General features: G+C 39.6%; 1 protein-coding gene across 7 annotated transcripts in view; it reads right to left on the bottom strand.

Moving 5' to 3' along the window:
- Nucleotides 1-26,218, bottom strand: part of Mp (collagen XV/XVIII-type protein multiplexin) — a 60,215-nt gene that overhangs the window by 32,720 nt on the left and 1,277 nt on the right. For 5 of the 7 annotated variants that reach the window (XM_017153957.3, XM_017153959.3, XM_017153961.3 and 2 more), the window contains exons 3-4: nucleotides 13,511-13,620; nucleotides 12,587-13,125 (exon numbers count right to left, since the gene is read on the bottom strand). In XM_017153957.3, the coding sequence (XP_017009446.1) occupies nucleotides 12,587-13,125; nucleotides 13,511-13,601 (630 nt within the window). In that variant the 5' untranslated portion in view covers nucleotides 13,602-13,620. Of the gene's footprint in view, nucleotides 1-5,428; nucleotides 5,707-10,391; nucleotides 11,375-12,586; nucleotides 13,126-13,510; nucleotides 13,621-26,218 lie in introns of those variants that run through there. The other 2 variants (XM_044394620.2, XM_044394621.2) reach the window with 2 other exon arrangements.

The following is a 26,218-nucleotide window of genomic DNA, read 5'->3' as shown; positions in this document are numbered from 1 at the left end:
CACACACACACAGATACAGGCTCAGAGGGCCGGAGAAAGCGATACGGAATACGGAGCTCCACTCACGAGACCGAGCAGCCCGTATTTTCATAATAAACAAATGGGTTGTATGGTTGGTTGGCTTAACTTTCGGGTTGCCAGCAAGTCGCAGATAGCAGATAGCGACAGCCACCGCTTCTTATTTGTTAGCGCAAATCAGTGCTATTTATATTGCGGCGGTGGAAAGGTATATCCTGGCATATCTCCCCCATCCATATCTGAATCTGAGTCCCAATCCCGACCCCTGGGGGCATCGCAGTGCGTGGCGCTTGTCAACACGCTTGCCAACTGCAGTTCGGCAGCGAGGGCTGCATCCAATTTGCAGAGCAGCGGGAAAAGTGCAGCATACTCAGATGCAGATGCATCCGCACTCGGAAAAAAACAACTATTTGCATTAATTATAATAAGAGGGGTAGCATTTGTTTAAAAATGTAAATTCAAAGTGTTCTTTTGCCTTGAAATTGTAACATTGGCAACTACAAAATTTATTTCTAAGTAGCTTTTTGTGATTTTAATTTAAGCTTTCAATGAATATTAATAATTTAATGCTTAAAAAAATATATACGTCTCAAAAATTCACCGAAGATTAGGACATAGTTAAAATTTGTTTAATAAAACCTTATACATTTTTATAATACTTTTTTTTACTGGGCATTTTTCAAGAAGGTTGTATCACCTCTAAAATCAAAGACAAATATTTCAGAAATGTAGCTAAAACTCAGAGCCTCAAAATGCCGCTTATCAGCATCTGCAGAATGCATCACAGTTGCAATCTGAAGGCAGAAACTTCCTGCGCAGGTTGTCAATGCAACAAGTTCAAAAAGGGCGAAAACTTTGTTGTGCCTATCGCAGCGTCGAGAAACCGCAAGAGTCGGGCAAAAGTTGCGCTATCTATGCCATCAAAATTGAACTACCACCGTCCTCGAACTTCTGGCGCAGCACAATAATAAATTTATTACGGACGCTTGGCGGGGCGTGTCGACGTCGTCATCGAGTTTCGAGTTTTCCAAGTTCCAAGTCTTCTACGACTCCTTGGGTGCGTGCAGCTCCCATCCCATCTGCCTGCTAACCCGTAGTTATAGTGGCATGCTGCGCTTTAATAAAATATTATCATAAACGTAACGGAAGCTAGTTTTTCATATGCTTATTCCCAGCCCGTGGATGAAGCTTTCACAAATATCCGTATTTTTGCTCCGCCGGTGTTTCCTTTTCCTTTGCAGGATAGCAACGGGAGTAATATGTTTTCATAAATCAAATGTACGGAGCGTTGCTCAATATTTAATGTTTCGCCTTTCGGAATTTATACACATCAGGAATGTGGGGATTAGATTTGAAATTTCCTGAAGTAAAGCTTCCAAGCACGACACTCATGAATATTAAAAACTCGTTTCTTTTATTCAAGGCAAAAGGTAAAATCTGTAGAACTTACTTAGTAGGTAGAAATACTCAGAACATTGGCTTAAGATTAGGCGGTATTTAGTGCAGAATGGAAATATTTAATAAGTGCCTTTTTAAGAGCCAGAGAAAGGAATTTAATTTTTAAAAGTAACTATATCTAGGTTTATTTGATAGTAAACACGGACTCGTTTCCCATTCGTTTCTTCCTTGGCATTTTGTTTCTGTGTTGGCCGGAAACTTTCCTTCTGCTTCTGAGGCACTCGGATATTTTCATTATTTATTGCCAGCCACGAATGCACATTCCCGTATGTGTTTGTCTAGGTAAATCTAGGGGAATGCTTTTCCGGTAGTTTTTTATTGCTCAATCGAGACGGGCTAGTGGGAGGCAATGCTAATGGTTGGCCACTTTGTTTCCATTCCGCAGAAATGTCGATGGAATTCAGACTGAATGCGGGTGTGAATGGCTTTTTTATGCCTTCAAGGGGATACCACATAATAATGTATACCTTATTAATTGGAATTGCGCAGTAGAAAAATCGACGAGGAGCTCTGTAACACAATGCTTGACAGGCCATAAATGTCCAACGACTTTCGACGAGTCGAGTCGAATCGAATCGCTAAATGCATTAACTATAATTGACTTTCGCCTAATTTCGCTTTTGGGTAATTAGGCGCTAATGAAACCTAATAGACCCTGCCTCGAAAGCCACATATCTAAGCCCTGGGAGTTCGGGGAATCAGTCAATAAGCCAACTGCCGCTGGCACTGGATAACCACCTCGTATTAAGCAAGGACAAATTGCCTGTCAATCTACGTGTAATTTTTATAAATTTCCAATTGTGCGCCAGCCGTTTTTTCCTTTCCTTCCTTACCGATTTTTCCCTTTCTTCCCCGATTTCAGCTTGGGGTCGTAATTAACAGCGCCAAGGAAACTAGGAAAATAGCGACAACAACCACGGCGAGCTCGTGTAATGTAAGCCACTGCTAATGAACCCATCGCTTGTTGGTAGTGGGAGGTAGTGGGTAATAGAAAATAGCAGGAGGTGGGTGGTAGTGGGAGGTGCCAGGTGAGACAGCCCATGCAGAAATGGCTTTATTAACAGCCTGGCTTCGCCTCACCTCTCACGCTCCCGTTTTTAGATTTTTATTGCTAAACTTTGTTTCTTTGGTTGTTGGGCTTGTTTTCCTTTTCGCATTCACCACGTTTATTTGGCTATGCACTGTGAAAAAAATATCAAAGATAAATCTTAGAATATTCTGATAGTAAAGATGCCTAACAAAAACTTAGTACAAGCATTATAATTAATACTTTTAATGTTTCTTTTTATATCTTAAAAAGAACTCTATAATAATATACAATAAAAATTAACTCTATAATAACATAGATTTGTGTTCTCTTGCATTTCGTACCACCTTTTCTATGTATGTAGCTAGAAATAAATGGAAAAATAGAGCTGGCGACTATATTTTTCCGTATCGAAGCCAACCCGTTAACGCTTGTCGACATTCACTTCGCCCGTTCTCATGCGACACTTTGAATGTTTTAAATGGTTTTTTATTGCCTCGCCCCTCGCCATTTCCTCGCTTTCCGCGAATCCCCCGTCTGTATCCTTGTTTTCGCCCTCGTCCTGCTCCGGTGCTGCATAAAATTAGTTTAATCACTGTTTTCAGAGTCGGGTGAAAGGCAGGTGAGAGCGAGCCAAGCCCATAAGTAAGCGTAAATAATGTCAAAGCAGTGCAACTATAGGGAAGGACATCGCCCCACCGCCTGCCCCGCCCACAACGGGTGTCAATAGAAACATTAACTGGGCGTGCTGACAAAATTAGCACAACAATTATGCAGGTATTAGTCGAAGTTTGCTCGTATTGTGGCTCTCTATTGGCTGGTCCTTTGGGGAGGTGGGTCCTTTGAGGTGGAAACAATGGAAACGTTTGACAGGAAAGAAATGGTTCTATCAACAGGGGAATAGGCGACCTTTGTCCTTTTTCTGCTGCCTTTTTAAGAGTCCATTATTTGACTAAGTTTTGAAGAACTGGTACAATATTGGGTGGGAAATAAACACTCTATTTATTTAATTGGAAAATTAATAAAGGAGTATTTATATCACTAACAAACTTTGTGCTTTCGTTCATTTATAGTAATTAGGCATTAAATTTATATATATAAGTTATATAGATTTATTATAATATAACTCATGAATTTGGTCAGAATCCAACAGCTCTTCTCAAACTCAAACAATACCTTGCCTATCTTGCATGTTAAAGAAATGGCTTAATATAAGAATAAACCAAACTAATCAAAATCAGGCACACACATCAAAAGCAGTTAACTTAATTAATTTTAAGTGTGTTTTCTCATATTCCATTAATTTGAAATGCAATGCTATTTTCTAAACACTATTAAATTATTTCCTCTCTGCTTGTCACTAGTTTATCATATTGTGTGAAAATATTTTGTGGTAAACCAGTTAGACGAGCTTCATCAATTTAATTTTCTAAGCTGCTAAGAAAATCACATTCCACCGGCCACAAAGGTTAAATGGTTCGCCAAATACTTGTGCAATTCTTTTACGAATAACAATTTGGAAAAACAACCAAAGTCCATTAAGGGACAATGTAAAAAACACTTTGACGGAATATCATTTAGTAATTTAAACCGCAACCCAACCGTTCATGAAATGGATTCCGCAAACCAGTCGCAAAAACTCCCATTGCGTATACGCCATGTGGACAATAACAAAGCTCACAAGCACAGAACTTAAACCCCAGCTCGTTATAGGGGACACAAGAAGTACTGGACAGGTGAGCGGACCCGTGTCAGGTTTATCAATTTATCTTGTGACCGAGCGTCGGCAACAAAATGCTTATAATGTGCTCTAATAATTGCAATGGCTTTTTATTTGTACGCTGCGCAACAACAATAGTAGCTTTTCACCTGGGGCCAAAAGTGGTAACGGGAGGCAGGTGTTTCGCTCGGCCAGAGCGAAATGTGCTGTTGTCATGAAACATTTGTCACAATAAACTTTATTTGTTTTCGTGTACTGCATGTATACGTGCACAGAAAACAATAGCATGGCGGTAATTATAATTTTTTTATTTTCTAACTAAAGTTCTTAATTGCTTGTTTTTATAATAAAATGCTTAAAGTTTTGGTTGCCCGCAAATAAAGCAATTATTTTAAATTAAATAATTATATCTACTATTTTAAAACATAAAGAAATATAAGTAATCCTTTAAAAATTTCTATTACTCTTATGTCTTATAAGGAAACTTCTTATGCATAAGATGGTTAGAAAAATGTTATCCGTTTAACAGATTTTACTGCTGGCCAAGTGGACATGATTATGAGATATAAAAAATATGGTTTTGAACTCGTGCACTCTGGGGCTTTAGACACTAAACTTTAGTGGTTGAAATAAAAAAGTTTATTCCTTTAAATCGTAATTTTGACCCTCATTTCCAGTGTAGACCGTCGCATGCTTTATTTGCCCTCCGCTCGCTGTGACTGCGACGATGTTTGCCAGTGTGTGTTTAAAAGTTTCCTAACTTGTTGTGGGTGCTGGCTGTTAGTTCTCGGTGTGTTTGCTGTGTGCGTGTTGGACGCTCGTAAGCCGCGTTCTAGCCAAAACCCCCCCCCGGCCTACTCCCAGCGACAGACCCTCATCCTGGTCAGAACTGGAGGAATCCCAGCCCAGGAGCTCACAGCGGTGACATTTGTTTGCATTTAGAGGGGCAGGATGTCAAGCATTTACCATTTAGCATTTAACATTACACATTACACAGTTCGTAATGTTTAGATGCTTGGCGAGCCTCGTAAAGTGGTCGCAAACGCAGAAACAAAGGGCATACTGTGCGCCAGACACGTGTTGATTATGATTATAATTAATTGGCTAGTTCTTTTTAATTAGTCTGAAATGCCATTCGGTTTGAACGCAACCCGAAAACTTGTTGCGGTCAAGGGTTATGGGTTAAGGGGTTATGGGTTAGTTACCTGAATCCTAGCTGCCACCCGTTCGCCGTTGTAGCGGTTGGGATTGAACCATCCCTTTGTGGAGCCCGTTACGAGGACGATGCCGAGCAGGAAGAAGAGAATCAGCGCGGTAATCACGAGCTTGGCACGCGTCGATATAACCATTGCCATTTTGTACGATATTTACACGTCCCGATTCGACACCGATTCGATATACAACACTTAAAGCACTACGAAATCAGCAACGCAAACGAAATGAACAACGGAATAACGGAACAACCGGCGACGAATAGAATTGCCTGAAAGAAAATGCATAAATTGGAATATTAATTAGCTGAGGGTGGGTATATTGCCTTGGCACCGCCACACAAATGGTTTGGTTTTCGCTTCTGGTTCGATTTGGGTTCAATTTCGTTGTTCGACGATAGTGATGGGATATTTTACTTAATTTTTTATTCCCGAATTTTGGTTTTTGATTTTAGATTTTTATGTCAAACCCTTTTCGCTGTAGTTTCAGCTTCCGAAAAATGTAGGGGCCTTTTATATAGTGGTTTATAGATTACATGTATTTAAATGGAAGTACCTTGCTGAACATCTAGGTACTGCTTAACACTGGCCATCTCTGGTTATTGAGATGTCGGCAAGTGTATTTGACCCGCTTGGACTTTGGCTTAGGGATATTGCTGGCTCTGAAGCTGATGCCTAATGGCTTTTGTGGCCAAGTCTTAACCTTGCGAACTCCCCTACCTTGCGAAATGTTTTTGTTGGTCGCAGGAAGGAAAGAAGGTGCTCTCCCAGCCACAAAGCGTTTTTGTACACATGCCACAAGCACTCGCACATGTAAGGCAGGGAACTCACACCCACACCCACACTCGCACGCCCCTTAACAGGCACTCGACCAAGGACCCCCGACCCTCACGCTCACTTCCTGTAAACGCTACAAATGTAATACGTTTTATTTAATTCTGCTTCCCGTATTTTTTTCTTTCCACCCGTCGCTTGTCAGCATTTTCTCACTGATTTGCGACGCCAAGGGTGGCGGCTGAAAAATATTACTTAGGGGCGAGGAAAGGGCTTGTTGACACCCTCGAAAAAGGAATTTCCTACTAAGTTATAGCAGGAAGAAAATGTTTGAAATTAGGCTTGTATGGAAATAAAAATTAAATTCTTAGCCATAAGTTTGATTTGGTTTATTTTAGAGCATACCCAATTTATCATCAGGTTGCAACCTTAAAATCCCAAAAGTCAGCGGTAGCACTTGAAGTAAACTTTGCGAAAAGTTAAGCTGCCAGCAAGTTTATTTGAAAAATATTGAATTATAGCAACGTCAAAGGCAAGGAATGAAGGCAGCTTTGAAAATTGGTCACATGTTCGCAAGATGTCTTGCTAAGAGTTTTCCTTTCCCTTTTTTTTTGGCTTTCGTTATTTTTTTTTTTTTTTGGCAACCGCATAAAGGCATAAGCCGAATGTTTTGCAGCGGGTTATGAGGGTGTCCTTGAGTCAGTGCACCCCCGAAAAAAACCGAAAGTAAAATAAAAATAAAATAAAAAGCGAGCAGCAACTTTGGCAACCTACATAATTGCGGCAAAAGTTGGCCCAACACACTCACACATATAAGCCGAAAAAACACAGATACACTCACACAACAACAACTTATTACGGGGCTAAGAGTTGGCTCACAAAAGTATGCTACAGCCAGGGCATAATTACGATAATCGTGTCAGTCTAGAGCCACCAGCAGCGTCCATGGGCTCAGCTCTCACCTAAAGTCTTTAACACCCGGCCACGCCCCCCCAAAAGTCTGACACGCCCATTTTTTGGGGTAAAGCCAACCAGTTATTGAGTCAACGAGTCGGCGTCGGCGGCGTAACACAAACTTTTTGTGCGCGCCCAAAAAGTGGAAGCCCAAAAGGAAACTTTTTTATGCCAAGTCAAGCGACTGGCCCACACCTCTGGTGGGGATAGGATCGTCCTGCTCTTCACGCAGCATTAAAATTCTGCGACTGCCGGCTCACGAGCCGAGTTTAAGCTTAAAGTTTGACGCGGTTCAAGTTTTCTAATGAAATTACCTTCTCCCCGGTCCTCAGCCTCTACTCTTAATGAAAAGGGGCAAGCTTGTGCTACTGAGAGAAAAAAAATAATAAGTAGAAGGGCGATAAGGAGGAAATTTCATATCTTTTACCAAATTAAGTACACACAAAAATGAGTAACGACTTTTGAAGTTGTCATGGCGGCCATGGCCAGCAGAAAGTTAAATCCCACAGGGGCGAAAAGAAAGTTGCAAAGGGCAATAGTTGGACGAAACCTTTTCTGGACATTAGCGCCTAATGAAGATAATGGGGCGACATATTTAAAAAGGGTTCTTCCTCTCCAACGCCCAAAACACCGAAATCTAAAGGCTTTGTGCCAAGTCATCTCCTAGAGGTTTGGGTTTTGGGTTTCCTGCCTTGCTGCTTTTCCGTTTGACATGTAATTTTTAATAAGCACCGTTTTCCGCACAAATTTCCCTTTTTCATGTGGGTCTGTCTCTTTGTCTGCAGTTATCTGTGACAAGGTCGGGAAAAAAGAAAAGAACGGAATGGGATGGAATGGAAAGTAATGGAGTGGGGTATGTGTCACACATGTATCCTTAATACGAAGGCGGAACAAAACAAACCGTCAGTGCAAGAAATGTCTAATGTCTAACCTCAGGCTTCTGTGACTTTTGTGAGCGTTTGATCGATAAGCGAAGCCGGCCTGACAGCTCCTCCCTCCAGGAACCTAGCCTTATAAAGCCCAAGATATCCCCACCATATATGGGTTCCTTTGGTTGGGAACGAGAACGCGTGTTCCCAATGATTAAAACGCGCTCATGAAGACAAAGTCTGTGCTTCTGCTCCTGCTTAATTAATAACAACCCAAATAATCGGGCTAGAACATGGGGCGGTGCTATCAGCTCGTATAATTAAAGTCAAAAATTTGCATAATTTATGTTTATTGGTGACGCCCCATTGGTTGGGCTGCCAAGCCATCGGCCCTCGCCTCGGGGTAGCTATAAGCTATAAAATTACAAAATAATCATAGTTTGTCGTTGCTCTCCGTACCCTTGTGTCATCGAATCCATTTCCGTTTGGGTTCGCATTTTTGTAAGGGTTTTATGTGGTAACCAGAAATCAACAGCCCCACCAGATTCATAAAATAGGCACCGAATATGTACGACTTTAACGACCTGCAGCTCTAGACGTAATAAAAAACCCATTTATGGGCAAGAGCACAAAAGGTATGTACATGTGTTCGTGCCCGGGGGGTAAAAAAAAAATGCCCATGGCCGTTCTTCAAGCAGAAATAAATTTGGTAAATGATTATTGAAAAGCAGAGCCATCGTAAAATAATGGCCGAGAAATCAAAGAAACTGGCCTTGCTGTCAATTATTTATTACAGAATTTCCAGGGGAAATATGTCGTTTTGTCAGGGTAAAGAAAGTCCAAGTTATTATTAGAAAATAAAATACAGAAAAAAGCACTCAGGAAAAGAGATTTGATAATAAGGAAAAATATTGATTAAATTAAAAAAAATGTGAGCAATAAACTAAAACTAGTAAACTAAAGTAAACTAAACTTTTCTGAGTTTCTTATAGACAATTTTTTACTCCTCAAGTACATTTATTATTTAATTTTTCTATTAATCATCTAATGTCATAATTTTATTATCATCATCTTTAAAAGTAATTTCTACTGCACATTTAAAAGGAATTTACTAATTGAAAATGCTACTTTAATAGAAGATCCACAAGAGTAAGCAAGAAAATAAACAAACATATTCCCAATAAAAACAGACAGCCAATTATTTTTTAAACCAAAGTGCATTGTATGTTTTCCGACATGCAGCATATTGGCCAACTAACAATGCAAATATGAGTGCAGAATGGCCAGGACCTGAGTGTTTAGTGGAAAACTAATTTCCAACACAATGGAGTGGCAGTGGGGGAGCGCTGATATGACCAAATATGTAAATAAACATTTCAAATTGAATTTTGAAATTGTGTCAGCATAATGGGCTCTAATATTGCATTATGATGATAAATTGTTAAATTTACAAATCAAAATTACATATTACTGAAAGTGAAGCTGAGTGGCGAGGCAAGTCAACGTTGCACAAACAACAGCAAGGCAATCAGGCTGTGATATTTAAATGCATATTAGCAAGCACACACAGACACAGGAGGTACTGGGGGTACATGAATATTTATGATCACTTAGGCCAAGAACTGAGGAGCAAAGTTTGTTTTGTAATTGAAATTTTGCTGTGCCTCTTGTGCAATTAAATGCAGACGAAATGGCCAAGGACTTTAAAGTTTAAGCCTGCCAGAGATACTTTTCACTAGGTCTAGTCTGAAGAAGGGTTAACTTTCGCTCTCTTTATGAGAAGGAGCCCTTTGTTTGATCCACCCGATGCCCATTAAAATCCAGGCCTCGGCTGCCTTCGCCTGCCAGCGTTTTTATTTAATAAATAAAACGTATTTTCCTTTGCCTTTCGGCCATATGCGAAGAAACGGCGGAAAGCGGAAAGCGCAGAAGGCAAAGACAAAAGGCGGGCGGGCAGCCCACAATATTATAAATGTATACATATACATATTACGCATACGCCCAGTGCTGCTTTAATATGCATATGCAGGAGTGATGGGTGGGTGAAAAGTGGGAAAGTGGGTAAGTGGGAAAATGGGGAGTCAGTGGTTAGTGACGCGTTGGGGCAAAAACTGTTTTCGCTGGCGCTTTAATGAGTTTGCCATTGATTTAGGCGTGCCAGCCAATCCATGCGGCCTTATATCCTGCCATCCGGCCATGTTTTGTGTTTTGAGTGCCAGGACCATGGGTTTTCGACCCCGGCCATCCTAGCTCGTCATAATTTATGCGCGAAGCATGTTCAATTTGATGGGCGACATTCCAAAACCATTTGTGTGTGCGAGCGAGGGACCCTTATTTCCTGGCCAGCTGGCCATATTTACCTTTAAGCCGAACGCACTGCGACCAATTTCACTATTCACTTTAAATTATCGGCTACGGATGCGAGGGGATTTTTCGGTTTGACCACGAAAGCGCGACGAAATATTTAATATGTTGACAAAAATCACAGATAATTTAATTGCAAATGCTTTGCTTTATTTATATGTACGTAATACGTAGGTATGAGTTTTGCCTTAAAATTTATTGTAATTGTGAATTATGTATGCTACTTTTTCAGGCCCATTTGTAATTACAAATGACAGCCGTGTTATATGGGTTTTAATTTTATTTTTTTTTTTTTATATATCGTTAAATTGCTGTTCGGTATGTTTCTTAGCTTTGACGTCGTGCTGTGCAATTAATTCACTTTTTCACACCACATGCACTCTGCCATTGTGCAATTGATTGATTTCCATTCGAACAAGCTCGTCGAGTGGAGTGGAGTTTTTTGGTGGGGGCTTTGGACAGTGTTTGGATTTAGTTTGCAGCTTTTGCAGCACTTCTTGAACTTTTGCAACCGGCAGCCGCGACGCGAAAACAACGAGGATATAACAATTGCAACAAATATATAACAAGGATAAAAGTAATTGCAGCTTCGATATCTGGCTTGGTATATTTAATATCCAGTTGATAAGTTTATTACACGATATGTTGCACTGGGCGATATGATCGATTGCTGGGATTATGTTGGGGAACACACTTTAATGGCAGTTTAAACTTGCGATTCAGTCAGGAGTTCAGCGGTCGAATTTTCAAACGCTTGCGCGGCCTCTCCTTCATCTTTGGTCGCATAATTGAATTTTAATTGACTCGATTCCGGGCCGGTCGGTTCAGTTAGGCGAGCATATTTCATTTGGCCATATAAATCACTTTCGTTTCTTGCGGCTAAGCCAGCACCAGGGCTTCATATGCAGTTGTTTTTTTCGGGGCAATGGTAGCTAAATCGGGAGCAGTAGTAGAGGTAGTACCAGCTGCCACCGCCGCACACACGACGTCCGAAAAACAGGACGAAGACGGGCAGGACGAAGATGCAGGCAAAGACGATGAAGACGACGAGGACGAGGACGAGTACCGAGTACCGCACGGCAGCAACGAAAAGCTCATCTTAAACCCGGCCGCGTGGCCATCTGAACTGCTGGGAAACGCGAACGCAACTGAAAAGGTAAACGCACTCGCAGCCCAAGGAGGCCCATCAAATCACAGCAATCTGTTCGGGCCACAGACAACACATTGGGCCTCGTGCCAGCCGCTCGTTTGCTGAATTCTAACGAGTGCTGAATGGAGAACTGCGAGTCGAGTGAGTCCAACACGGCCAACGGGGGGTATACGCAATGTTTTTAGAGTGCTTGAGTGTGACTCAAGCCCACATGGCGTATACGCCAAAGGGAAGTGCTCTCAAGTTCTGAGTGGGTTTGGTTGAGTGAAAAGCAAGTGGGGGTGGTTTAAGTGCGCCTGAGTGGCTGCCAACTTCTGCCGCCAGATGGCCTGGTGGCGCCACTTAAGGGTGACTCAACAGTAAAGTGGTGAAAAGCTTTCAGCGTTGCTGAATGGAATTACACAGAAAAAAAATGTTATATATTTTAAAAATTTTACATAATGTTCTAATCCAAAGACCTAATCCTAGTAATGATATCAAAAAGTTCTGATATCAAGAGTTCTAAGCAAAAACGAGTTTTTGTAATGGTAGGAACAGAATTTAAAGTTAATATGTAAAATCTAAAATGATGCAATCCAATATGCTATAATCATTACAAGAAAAATTCAGAGATTGAGAAATTTAGGTCATCTTTTTTCAAGAATAAACCAGTACTTTTCTGACCCCATATTAAAAATCCACTTATAAGAGATTTCTAAATACTACACCTTTTGGTAATAAAATGCCACTTCAATTAAATCTTAAAGTTAATTTGTAAATATCTAAAATGATGCAATGCAATATGTTATTATCATTACAAGAAAAATTCAGAGATTGAGAAATTTAGGTCATCTTTTTACAAGAATAAATCAGTACTTTTCTGACCACAAATTAAAAATCCACTTAAAAGAGATTTTTTAAATACTGCCCCTTCCGTAATAAAATGCCACTTCAATTAAATCTTGGGCAATTGATTAGTATCCCCTTGTACGTTACGAAAATTATTCCCCTGCAATAGATCGCAGATCAAAGGTAATCAAACTGGCAGCCGCCAGAACTTACCTCGAACTTGCCGCCAATAATGGAGCCCGCCTGGCCAATATACAGGGTGGATGCGGAATCGAAGACCAACTCGATGGGCTCCCTGGTCACCTGAGTGGTGTTGCGCAGCTCGCAGTCGTAGTAGAAGGAGACCTTGTCGCTGAGCACCTGAAGGGCAATCGAGTTCCACTTGTCCGGCACATGAGCCACGCCGAAGCTGGCCAACTTGCGGCCGATGTTCTGGTCCGCCTGCGTGTAGACCAGCGATACGTTGTAGCTGTTCTTCACGACGGGCGACAGGTGAACGCCCAGCTGGACGACCGTGTCCAGGGGATTCACCACGCTGAACAGGTAGCCGCCCTTCAGCGAGCTCTGCCGGAAAGTGATGAGGATGGCGAACTCGTAGAGCTTCTCCGGGAGGAGCATGCGGTACGGCGACTTTACGTCCGCCGTCTGCAGGAACCGGAAGGCCGGGAAGCCGTCCTCCGCCTCTCCGAACTCGATGCCCGCAAATTGGTTGTTGTTCATGATGTCCGTCAGCGTGTATTCGGCCAGGGCATCTGAAAGAGTCGAAAAAGGTGCGCTTTAGGTCTCACTAATTGCAAAACGGAGGGTAATCGCTCTTTATTGCAGTTTGGGAGGCATTGAACTGCGATTAGGGATTTCCTAAAAGTATGCTACACTTTAGACGGACACTTTTGCAGCCCCTAAATATGCAATAAATTATTAAGTCTAAGAAAAAAATGTGTTTAAATAAATTATACATTTTATAAGTTATTTATTAATAACATAATTAAAATAATCATAGTATATCATGAAATAAATCATTTAGTTTCACAATTATTTGATCATAAACGTAGTATTTTCATAGGAAAAATAATTTTGTTCTAATTTTTGAAGAATTTTTAAGTTAAAACGTTTAACAAATAATATTAATAAACCTACCTTTGATAGACTGTCCTATCAGCTCAAAAGAACCGAGGGCTGGAGCCAGAAGCGTAGAAATCAGGACAAATACCAGCATTAAAACACGCATCTTGATCCGAGCAGGGATGCTGAAAAAAAATATTAAATAAAATTATCATCAATCTGTAAATCTGTAAAATTATGAGATTAAAGAGGGACTTCCGTTGCATTCGGTAATTCATACCCAAATGTGGCCAGCTCAAATTGCACCCACAAACAATTCCCTCAAACGGACACTTGTGCGTGGAAATAAACCAACCGCAGACACTTTATCCGCCGCCCGCAATTATGGGCACCAGTATTGGCAACACGAGTCGCACACTTGACTCAATACTGAAATTATATGCACACGGGCATCCCTCGGTTTTGGCCCACTTGGCTGGCCATATTTTGTAATTACCTCCCTGCAAACCGCAAAGCCCTTGTCCCATCCCCATTCCCATTCTCAATTCCATTCCCATTCTGATTTCCATGGCACCGCACACACCCAAAAGATAGTTCATCTGGAAGCCACACAACTTTGCGGTCGGTCTTCATTCATTGGCTAACGAAAATCGCAGTCTTCAACGGAAAAAACTATGATTCATTCATTGGGTTCGAAGCAGGCAGATCGCCCGGCAAGATTACAAAAACTAATGGTAATTAGGAAGGGCAGATCGCTACACACAAAATAAATAAGATTGTTCCCTGAACTTTTTATTTTTTTAGGATAATTTGGCTTGTAATTTTGGGGAAAAGTCAGACATAAGTTTAAATTACTAACCATAAAAATATGTTTTATATCAAATTATGAAATTAAATCTTTAAGGATTACTTAAAAAAAATGATTTCAAAATCTATACAAATTATAATTATTTAAAAAACTTGTATGTAAGAGATTTAAGTTGTGTAAAGTGCATAAAAATCAGTTTTTCGTTTTAAACGTTAAATAAATAATAATCAAAAATAATTTCCTGTGTATCTGTTTGCTTACAATGTTTGGGACACACCTAGAACTCAAAAGAGCCGAAGATCAAAATTACTTTGTTTATGGGGTTCACTGTGTCAGTTGGAATGTCAGAGATCAATGTGAATCATTATCCCATAAATACACATTTTGTCAAGTCTTAATCGCACGGCCAATAAATCATTTTTTGATCCCAGCTTCTACATGTTGCGTAATTATCCGTGGCCAAGGGCAGCTGATAAACCCAGTCTATTCAAAGTTTTAAAGAAACTATGTATGGACCCAATTATGAACCATGTGTATTATAATATAACACAATAATATAACACAATTAATGGGCGCCAGTTACCCAGCGAATGCAGATCCAATGTACAGATACAATTTACATTCGGAAACTATGTCGCTGACCCCGAACTGTCTGTGGGCAATTAATATTTATCAAACGCAACTTGGCAGCCCAACAATAAGAACCGAACAAGAAAAAACATTTGGAGACAACACTTTCACGCCGAATGCAAATTACTTTCAATTGTGAGCATTAAGTAAAAGTGTATTCATGTCTCAATTAGTCGGATGACAGCTCCCTCAAAACATTTCGGCAATCGATTGGTCTTTAAGTATCAACGAAACTACAGAAAATGAGAACTTGCAACAGACCGCTAATCTATATCTTGAATTGTGTGCATATTATACATCCTCTATATGAGCTATTTTTCATGAGAAAAGTCATAAAGAATGATTAACTATAAATTAGCAAGAAAGTGTATAAAAACAACAATTTAATGGCATTCAGTTTATTAATAAAGAATATAGAATGTGTGGTTATTGCATAAAAATTAATAACATTAACTTAAAAATATAGATAAATTCAAAATATGCAACAATTTTGTTCTTCTTGCACTGATCAGGAATACTAAAAACATTGCTTTTAAAATGGTTTAAAAATCTAAAACAACATCAGAGTTGTTTTGCTTGGAAGTTTCTTTAAAAATAGAAAATTAAACAGCCGTCACGTGCAAAAAAAAGTGTCCAATTGCGTCACGTATAAAAAAAAGAATTACTTCAGCTTTCGTTGCGAACGCAGCCAGAATAAAAAAATATTGTATTCCCAAACATTTGGCTGTCTCTTTTTTTAACCAGCTAAACATCAAGTGCTGTCTACATATGTGCACTTACATCATTTTTGGCCGACAGACTTCCTACTCCAAACAGCTTGTACAGCAATCTGCTCCAGCCACTTAATGGCATCATTAGGCGCCAAAAACAAACAGCCATACAAATTGAACAATCCCCGCAGAGGAATTTGATTTTCAAGCATTATCATACGAATTCCTGGCGATTCTCGTTGTGTGTCTTTCCTGTTTCTTGGCATTCTCACAATTGGCTCCCTGACATAATGAGGCAACGTTTATGCAGTTCACAGACGGAAAGCCGCCAGCACGTGCAACATGGACCGCGTGGCCAATGTCAGAGGCGACCCCTTCTGGCCTTATTCCACCGCCCAATACAGATTCCCACTCCTAATGGAGATCCCCCCCCCAAACATTCGCACAATTTGGTTTGCTTAAATAGTTTTTTTTAGCCGAAAAATCAATATTAACTTATTAAGCATTGAAATAAGATTTATTAGATTAAATATATACAAATAAAATCTTTAATTCTACACCCAAAAAAAACTCGATATGAATCGTAGGTCAATTTGACCTTTTTTAAGATCATTTTTAACTTGATATGGGGCCAGGTAAATGTGATATGTTCGAAATGTAAGAAATCTTATTTCTGACCAAAACGTACACTAGTGCGAGCGAGAAAACATGCTTGAAGTACGTCAGTTCGAATTTCGAATCAGTCTTTCTCGCTTCCACTCATGTCATTTTATTCGCCATATTGATTCTTGCGCTCTTTTTCGAAGTTAGAGAATCTCCGAGAGAGAGAATTCGGCAAAATGATATTATTTAATGTAAATTTTATGAATATTTCAGGTAAAAACGATATGAGTAGGAATAACCAGAAAATTACCTGGACTTATCGATTTTACGGCGACGTGCTTTTTTTTGTGTGTAAGTTATAAACTGTGATGTTAATAAATCCCATAATTTTACAGGCTAAATTTAATTAGGTGAGTATCACTCTGAAAAAAAAATCGCTTCCACACATTTTATGATTTTTGAAAGTATATGGGCACTTAAAAATAAATTGAATTATTGCTCTCGTTTCCTACTAAATGAAGTCAAAGTGTTCCAATTATTACAAAAAAAATCTAAAAATATTAAAACGCCTTTAAGATAATACATAAAGTATATTTCTTAAAAATTGAGTGAAATCTCTAGAGTTGCCTAGCCAAGTTCTATTGCTCTGCCCTTATCTGTAGGTATATGAGCGCAATTGTCTGGCTCCCGGAGGGGCCAATAATAATACTCCGTCTGTTTGTTTAGAATGGGACGCACGTACGACCGATTATTGGGGCCTAACCGGCAAACTTGGGCGTGGACGGAGCGCGGTTCATGTAAATGCCCACGAAAGTGTCGAAAGAACGGTCATAATAAATAAAACTCCCTGCATGGCCCGAATCAAAAGCTCCATGTGTATTTCACTTATGAATTTACGAGTCATTATGATTTTCCGCTTTGCATCCGCCGGTCATGCTCATAGAATGCCATTTGGCCCAGACCATCTACCATATGCAATTCCTAAAACCAATAAGCAATAAAATTTTATTCAAACTAGCAGCAACAGCTGCGTGAAGCGGCAAGTATTCCCCAGTTTTTTGTTTTAAATCAAATTCGGCCCCCGGCCAACGCAACAATTCTGAATTGGTTAGTGTCGTAAAAAGTTGCGCACATCAAATTGAAAAGTCGTCAGAGCGTTGCACATTTAAAGGCGGTGAGACCGCCGTAGAAGATCCAATGAAGGGAAACCCCGAGAACCGTAGAAGACACACAAAAAGTGTTGAAAATTCAAATAAAATGTTATATTCAATAGTAAATCGGCTCAATATGACTGGGGGCATATGAAAGGGCTCTCTGGTCGCAGACGACGACGACGACGACCAATGAGGAAGGAAAACTGTGCCACTATGTCATATGAAGAAGGGACCAAAGAACCATCTTTCTCTGACAGCGAGAACGACTGAAAAGCGGCGGCAACTGCTGCTAAGATAGCCAAAGTCGAGGAATACCCTTACAAGAAAAAAGTATTCAAACCTAAAAAATAAATATTTAAATAATTTAAGGAGTATTTTAATCCAATATTTTTAAACACTATTTATTAGATTTTTCTTTATTATTTAAGAAATATTGAAAGTAGAATATAAATGGTAATTCTTTTAGCAAAGTATTAGTTTCCAAATTCATAATTCCTACTTATATTTTTAGCTTTTTTTTAAAACTTTAAAGGGTATACCATATTCTACTACCCGCATTCAAAATTTCAGAGGGCTCTGTTCGGTTCGTCGCGTACTTTTTGTCGCCGGCTCTGCGCCCCTAAGTGAACTATTAGCTCTGTTGATTTTATGTTTTCCAATTTGTTTTGTGATGTACTTGCTGTGCGGATGGGGATGCGGATGAGAAAAGGGGCAACGGCTGGCAAAGAGTTGGCTGTCAGCTGGCGTGTCGCCCGCCGACGTTTATTGGCCTTGGTTTATTTCGTTCCACCCAGAACCCCACCGCCTGCAATTCCTTTTGTTTGATTTAAAGGATTTACATGCCAAATTTGACTTTATTTATTTTTTAGGTTAACACGTACAACGCACAATCCACAAATCCAAACACATCATCATTGTTTGGTGATTGGGCTGACTGTTTAACATTTTAAGTGCCTTCTTTTAAGGTGGAAAACATTTTACAGACAGCTTTGCATAAACAAACGAGAATGCATCGAAATCCAAAGTTGGCAAATCCGAGCACCAGAAACCACTTCCACAAAGACATTCAAGCCGAGACCAACTGTTGCATGCTGGTCAAAATGTATGGATGGGCGATAAAAGCCCAAAGCGTAATTTGATATTGACCGGCTGACAGCCGAAAACGGAGGTGAAGAGTGGGAATTAGTTGCAGAAGCATAATCATAATAAATGGATAAAGACCCACATTCAGGCCAAGAAATTTGAATGCCTGAATGAAAACTTCAATCGCAGAGAATGGAAAATAATTCGAGTGGGTTTATATAATTACTACAATGATATTCCAGGGGTAATGGTATTAAATAAAAAATATCATATTTAAAAAACCATAAATAAAACAACATTTTGAACATGTCATTCACAAGTGCAATATCAATCATTCTTTTCCTTTGTACAGAGAACTTTGAACTTGAAAATATTCTTGGTAATTCCTCAAATTTATTTTTGCGCTTCTCACTTTGGGGTCGTTGAAACATCTAGAGAAAAATGGGTAAAAATAAAATATATGACTGACTGACACAATCGAATGCAAACAATGAAAAATAAATAACAAAATTCCCCTTAAACCCAAAGGATTATTTCCCCAGACAACCGTTTAATATTAACTCAACAATGGCAAATAAATAAAAAGAATTAGTGCACCGGAATTTTTAACAAGATTGATGTAAATTTAGTTGTGTATTTTTGGTAGTATAAATATTAGCAGTCTTCCCGCTTTTACGACTGATTCCGATCCACAAAAGCATTTAGGTTAATTCCCTTGATAATTATGTTAACGAATGGCAACATATAAACGGAATCGCCAGACAGAACCCGACCCAAAAAAAAAAAATGGCAAAACAAAAAGTATAAAAATATCCACCGATCTCGATTTTGATACTCATTTACATTCTGACCCCGATCTCCTGAAGAACGTGGCTAAGTTGCAGTCCTACTAATTGGCCACATGCCTGGGAAGCCGAGGAACAGAAGCTGAAACTGCCAATGAGACACTTGCTCCCAGCTTCTCTTTCAGCAAAGTACTTTCCCTTTTCATTAGTACACTGGAAAAATACTAGAGATTTAATTGTGAGTTGGTAAAAAATTATTATACAAAACACAAAGAGGAAAACTTTTAAGTTTGTGAAAGATCAAAAATAAACTCCATAAATTTTAATAAATAATTTCTTTATAGTTCCCAGTTTTATTTCTAGTGTGAAACAGCTGCCGGCGAGTGATTTAAATAATCTCTAAGCGACGAGTGCTACTCATATTGCACTTAGCTGGAAGGCGGCCATGTGCAACATGTTGTCGCAATCCCAAAAACGAAGGCGCAGACAGCGAAAAAGTTCAATGAAATGTGCATCATGTGGGGATTGGGATCGGGAATCGGAATGAGAGATCTCCAGTTCTGAGGCTGCGGCCGTGCGTGTCCCATCGAACTTGATGAATGGGGTGTGCCGAGGCATCAGCATGTTCGTTATTGCTGTCATTATAATGCTTTGCATTTATTTATAGCTCCTTTCCGCTTATCTCGCATGCAATATGTGTGTTTGTTTTCTTCGGACATTTCTGGCCGCTTGAAAGTGGCAGCCGAAAAGAAATATTGATCAACGATCCCTGGCAACGCAGAAACCCAAATAGGTAGTTGAACTCTTGGTTGGCCCACGGGATTCAAGGTTGACTGGGTGGCCCCTTCATTTCACGCAGTCTGGTATCGAAAATCGCCTGGGGAAAGGAGAGTTTTCTTGGTGTCTCCACCGCTGGCAGTTGGCCAGCCACGCAATGCAAAAGTGTAACTCGAAATGGAGCAAAAGTTCACAAAATTCTGGCGACCAGTCGCCGCAAAATGTGAGGCGGCCGATGAGGAAAGCAGCCTAATTATTTATTTTGCTTTTCATGGAAATTTCCTAGAAGGCTCTACTCGCGGGAATGATACACTAAAATGGTTTTTATATTTTTAATAATCTAGCCAAATTCCCATAGGCCCAAAAAACATCATCAGTGAGAACAAATATTTTATTCTGCTTTTAAAATAGGCATAAATTTCACACTTCAACAGACGACAGCTGGCCGGGAGACAATTATATGTCCGTCTGTCTGTCCAATTGTGATGGAATCATTTGTCTGGGCTGACCTTGTGACAACATATGTAGGGCCACCAACTGCACGGTCCCATTAAAAAGACCTATAAACATTTCAGTTTAGCTTTTAATGCCTTTTTTCGCGTAAAATTAAAATGTTGGCCGGAAAATTATTTTAAAGGAATAATATGTCTCTTTTTTCTTTGTAAAACACACACAAAAACCAGAAATAATGGTGTGCCTGGGTTGGGTTGAAACATTCATCATGCTAGTTTAGTAGTCTAGGATTCGGTGGCGTATGCGTAATGCGGCCACTGATATGAGCTTGCCACAGGCTGGAAAAACGTATTTATGGCCCAAAGCCCGTTATCAGCTTGGCCACAGAAATACAGCGAGAAATCCGAGTTGAAGCTGCGAATTAAAGCCGGGAACGAAACCCATTTGATTGGAGTTGATTGGCAATCAATGAGTGCGCCTTTCCCTCCGCCTGTCACCAGATAAACACAAAAAATCTATTAGCCGGACTTGAAGTCCTGGCCAAACGAAATCTAATATCCATTTGGAATGGATGCGGCTGCTGTTGCCCGGAGGAAAGATCTCCCTGCCAGGACACGCACACGAAAGGCGGCAATAAAGCGTCCTGGACTTGTGTTAATAATCAATGTGCGTGGGTGGTTTCGGGTGGGTGGCGGAGCATTACTCCTTGAAAGGTTAAGTAGCGAGTTGTCGAGTGGCACTTGACTGCCAAAAGCAGGAAACGGAAGCCAGGACACGATAGATGTCGATAAGTCACATCCTCGCTCGGCTAAAGGCGCATTACGCATACGTGGCTATTAGTCAAAGGTTTCTCCTCCTCCTCCATCTCCACCTAATTGAAACGAGTTCCATGAATGCTCCACAAAGCCGACTAAGTGACCCCCAACCCCGCCGACGTGTCCCTGCCAGAGATAATGAAATGAAGTAATAAATAAATATATTAAAATGCTCGCACGTCTCGCGTATTTAGCTCATTGTCGCTGGCTATACGTAAAAATGAAAATATATATAACAATAAGTAATAAACATATAGCGAGTGCTAGAATTTTCATAGTGCAATCTGGTGATTTCACAGCCAGTCGGCTGGACCATCAAAGAGATGTCTTCCTCATGCTAATTCACCAGTGTATACAATATTTTGTAAGTCTCCACATTAAATGGGAATTTATGACGAGCACGCGACGAACAGGTTCATGGGATGAGTTTCCCTCGCTGGACTATTTGCAGCCATCTGCGTGTTTATAAATAACTTTCGAGCCATAGAAACAGCGGAATCGAGAAATAGCTTTTTCGATCTAATTGAATGTATCAATCTGAATGTCAAAAATCCACAAACCGCTATCTTAGATTACACATCCATTGAACACATCAACGTATTACGCAATCTGTTTAATCTGCTTAAGCATCTTAATGCACTTTATTTACGAGTACACCAACGCCTTGAAAAGCTGAGAATAACATTAATGACCTGCCAAGCCATTCAATTGCAAATGGTTTCCACAAAGGAGCCGATAATAGAAACCATCTTCAAGTTTACCTTCTATAGAAACCAATAAATGATATCTAAATTGAGAGGTTTGCCGATGGACAAATCGTGACGAAATTTTAGCAAAAGCTTCTACCAAAATGCCTGATAAAAAGAGAACATATTTTATATTTTTTATTGCCTCTGATACTGGAAATATTCCTATGGCACGTGGGCATGGAAATACCATTTACTGATGTAGTTTATGTTTGTTTATATTTCACCTTAATTTATTTAGAAATTCAAATTCGCAAGCGTGTATGAGAACTAAGATCGTTAGGCGCAGAACTAGTTTCCATCTCGACGATACCGATCGAGAATAAATATATTTTCAGTAATTGCACTCAAACTCCCAGCAAATTTAGTCGTAATATGTAAAGTAATTCCCATTACGTCAAATTGATGTCTAGTCAATGAGTATGCATGAATTTCAATTTCCAAAGTTTGCATAAATTGGCGAATGAGAAGTTGAAAAAAGATCAGCGACTGGAGGACAACCGCAATCCGATGGAAACCAGACTCCAACTCTAAGCGATCTGATAAAAACGCATTCGAGATTTATGATTAACTGCAGAGAGAGAAAATATGATTTTCAGCATTGTATCTACGACTTTTCTTCGACTCTCGAGCTTTTTATTTTGTTGTAAAAATAGATTTTATAAATCTATATCTTGTATGTAATAATTTTATTTATAATCTCTTGGAAGTAACCTATTTTTATGTATTTTTTTCCGTGCAAACGAAGTGGTCTGCTGCTTTTGCATAACTCCTTTGTCGCGCCAATCGAGGCGGATAATCGCTGCCAACTTGGCACCGCATCAAGTCGCCGGCACACACAATGCATGCCAATTAATTAAGACCTGGCACGGGTTTGCTCTGCTCCCCGTCGACTTATTTGGCTAATTGTCTTTCGATCAAACAGATAGTGGCCGAAAAAAAATGAATATATACATATATTCCAACCCACAGTCAGTGAGCAAATTTAGATTAAACGGGTTGCGTTGCGCACGCGCTTAAAAGGCGGCAGCCGCCAATTATTGTTAACACGAGCAGGTGAATCGATCGAAAGACTGATTCAGAGGCGCCAGGCTCAGGTGACGGGGCTGAGCGTTTTGCATAAATTAAATTGATATTATTTAGCCACAGATTGCCATCGTACAAGGGCAATTAAAAGGCGCGGGCTGGGCAGCTCTGTTATTAAAGGGGGACTTTTTTTAATGGTTCTCGTAAGTGATGAAAATGTAATAAGGCAAAACGTGGGCAATCACTGGGAATTATGATTAAAAGCGACGGGGCCACTTCTGACAATGTCTTTGTTTATTCTATATATTTAACTTAAATGCATAAACAACAAGGCACAATGGCCATTGTCCTGGACTCCCGTAAACAATGACAACAAGTTCCGAAAAAAACCGAAAGCATTCAGCGATAAAATATATAATGGCAAGGTCAGCAAAATAACGACCACATGATTCACTGAAATTGCAGCAGACCTTTAATTCTGGGAAAGTACAGAAATATTTTCGAAATAAATATTAAATAACAAAAACGCCGGCCTTATCAAAATTCAATACCGCCCCTAGGGATCGTGGGAAAGTAGCCTCAAATGCAAAATGCTGATTAGACTAATCCAAATGCCCGCATGCCACGCCCACCGCAAATAATTCACGCCAATTTTTCACAACAATTATGCGCAACACTTGCGAGCTAATATTTATGTAAACACGGACACGGACACATATCTTCACTCGGCCCCAACACGTATCTGTGGGATGCAAATGCATCTGCATCTGGGCATCTGAAAGTCAATCTGAGTGTAAGGCCGCGCTAATGCCCCAAACCTGTTCGTCTTCTGGCTATATATTTTGCGGCATATATTTTGTTAATTTTGTTACCTTTGGAGCCGTTTGGCCCGGCCGGTTGGCTACTTGATTTAGTAGCTTACTGTCGTCATGCACGGAAAACAATGTATTTCGGAAACACTATAACACTTCCTTACTTTTATCAGAAATTTGTTATTTTCGACAATAGCTGATAAAAAAAATTGTTGTGCAACATTTTCTTATTTCAAATTTCCAAAGGTTTAACCGGATATAAACTTCCCTTCAAATTTTGTGATTTTTTATCTGAAGATCTTTATACCCGACGGGCGCTGATTAATGGTGAAATATTTTATTGCAATGAATATATTTTATCTGGGAATACCAAAGGTTCTACCGGATATAACAAAATTATATAACAATGAAAGACCAACTTGGAATGTACAAAATATTTGTCTTGAAATAAGATAAGTATTATTTCCCTCAAAAAGTCAAGAAATACCAATTTAAATAACTTGAATTATTTGTAGGTTATATGGTCCTTTGAACAAGGTTAATCGCAAACTAAATCCAAAGTCACTTAAATTTGGAAAAAAAATTAAATTACAATTTTTTACTTGACTAAAAATAATAATGGAAAATCTGATGTTTGCTGATGATGCTATGCTTCTTTTAAATTTGTATTTTTTGTTCAACTTTTTTCTCCACCTGTAGCACTAACTTGCAGACAGCTGGCTGCCGAGGGACCCTCTCCATCTTTCAGCACCAACTGCCTGGTTTCATTTAACAATATTATTATGAGATGCGAATATGCGGCATTATATCATATCGGGCCACAAGTTGCGGATACTGGGCATGTTTCTAATTTAAATATTTCCCAAGTGCGCGAATCGAACGCGCGCAAAGCCATTCACAAGTGACCTAATTGAGACGTAAGTTCCTCCAGTTATCACTGCAGTGATTTTGTACTCACATCGGACTGAGTCACGGCTGAAATGACGACATCAAGGGGTGTGTGTGGGGGTCACATGCAAATTTGTAGCCAATTTTAATTAATTTGTACATGTTGCCATTTATTGCTTTTTTAGTGAAAAGTCATACTTGTTTCAAACTGACTCATGAAGATTTATACTTGTTTTCGAGCCTCTTAAATTGGCACACATTGTTCTGGTGGCATGACAAAGCCTACATTTTTCTATTTTCCCCCATCTCTTTTTTTTTAGGTTTTGCAACTAATATTGGTGGCGTTCCCTTTTGCAGTTATTCGCATCGTGCAAATGTTTATGTGTATTACATCAAAGTACATTTGCTTTTCAGCCAGTTGTCGCTGCCGGTTGCTGTTGCCGTGAATTAGAGTCACAGCGGCAACAAAAGGGGGAACTTTCAACACTGTCGGCCATGTCAGGCCCACGAATGTTTACAAATGTGTACCGAAAATGTTTGTTGTCAAAACTTTTTGTCCTGCCAATTTGGCGAAGCGCGGGGGCAACAGGGCATTTGTCATTTAATTAAGACAGCCCGTAGATAACAAATTCTTATTTGGAGGGAAAATACCTGGGGAAGTTCTTGAAAATAAGAATATTTATGACTCAGCCGCTTGATGGGTTTTCATTTAAATAAAGCATTTCCTATGCATATCATGCATAGCCAAACTATTTACTAGAAAGTCATATAGTCAAAGAGACGCCCCTATTAAAAATATCAATAATTCTATCATTATTATTTTCTCGCATTTAATCAATTTAATTCGAATTCATTTCACGCTTGGCAAAATAAATCAGCAGAAAATCAAACTGTCAAAGAAGCCACCCAAGAAATAATTATAGCTTCGAGGAATCGCGACAGCTCTCACTCAAGATTTATATGCAATAATTACAAGTTTATTTCGACATGATTGCAATATGCAATTATCGCCTTTTAAATATATCGTATATATAAAGCTGTGCCCCCATAAATCGGAAAATTCGCAGGCGGTAAGTTGACATATTGCCTAGCCCCGGCGACAGCTTCAATTTCCGCCGCTGTGCCAAAGATCGTTCAATCAACATAATGCCGTTGGGAGATCATTAATGTCGGAGACTCTTGGTGCCGGCAAAAAATTGGGGAAATAAACCCAGACAAGACAGGCAAGGCGTTGAACGTTGAAGATGGTATATTGCAGTCTCAAAAAAGCCTTTAAGAACTCTATAAATACTCTTAAATCTAAACAGAATAATTCCGTCTAACAAAGTCACAGTTTTTTCTATATTACCGGAAGATGACTAGTTATTTTCCGTTTATGTATTGACCCTCCAAACGTGAATGAAATGTGCAAACATACTTAATAAGTTTCTACCAAGATTACAGACATTCTGCCAATATTTGAGCCACCATATGGCCAACAAATCCATCAAGGG

This window comes from Drosophila takahashii, chromosome 3L (assembly GCF_030179915.1).
Source record: "Drosophila takahashii strain IR98-3 E-12201 chromosome 3L, DtakHiC1v2, whole genome shotgun sequence".
NCBI lineage: Eukaryota > Metazoa > Arthropoda > Insecta > Diptera > Drosophilidae > Drosophila > Drosophila takahashii.
This window is presented reverse-complemented; position numbering and strand designations above follow the sequence as displayed.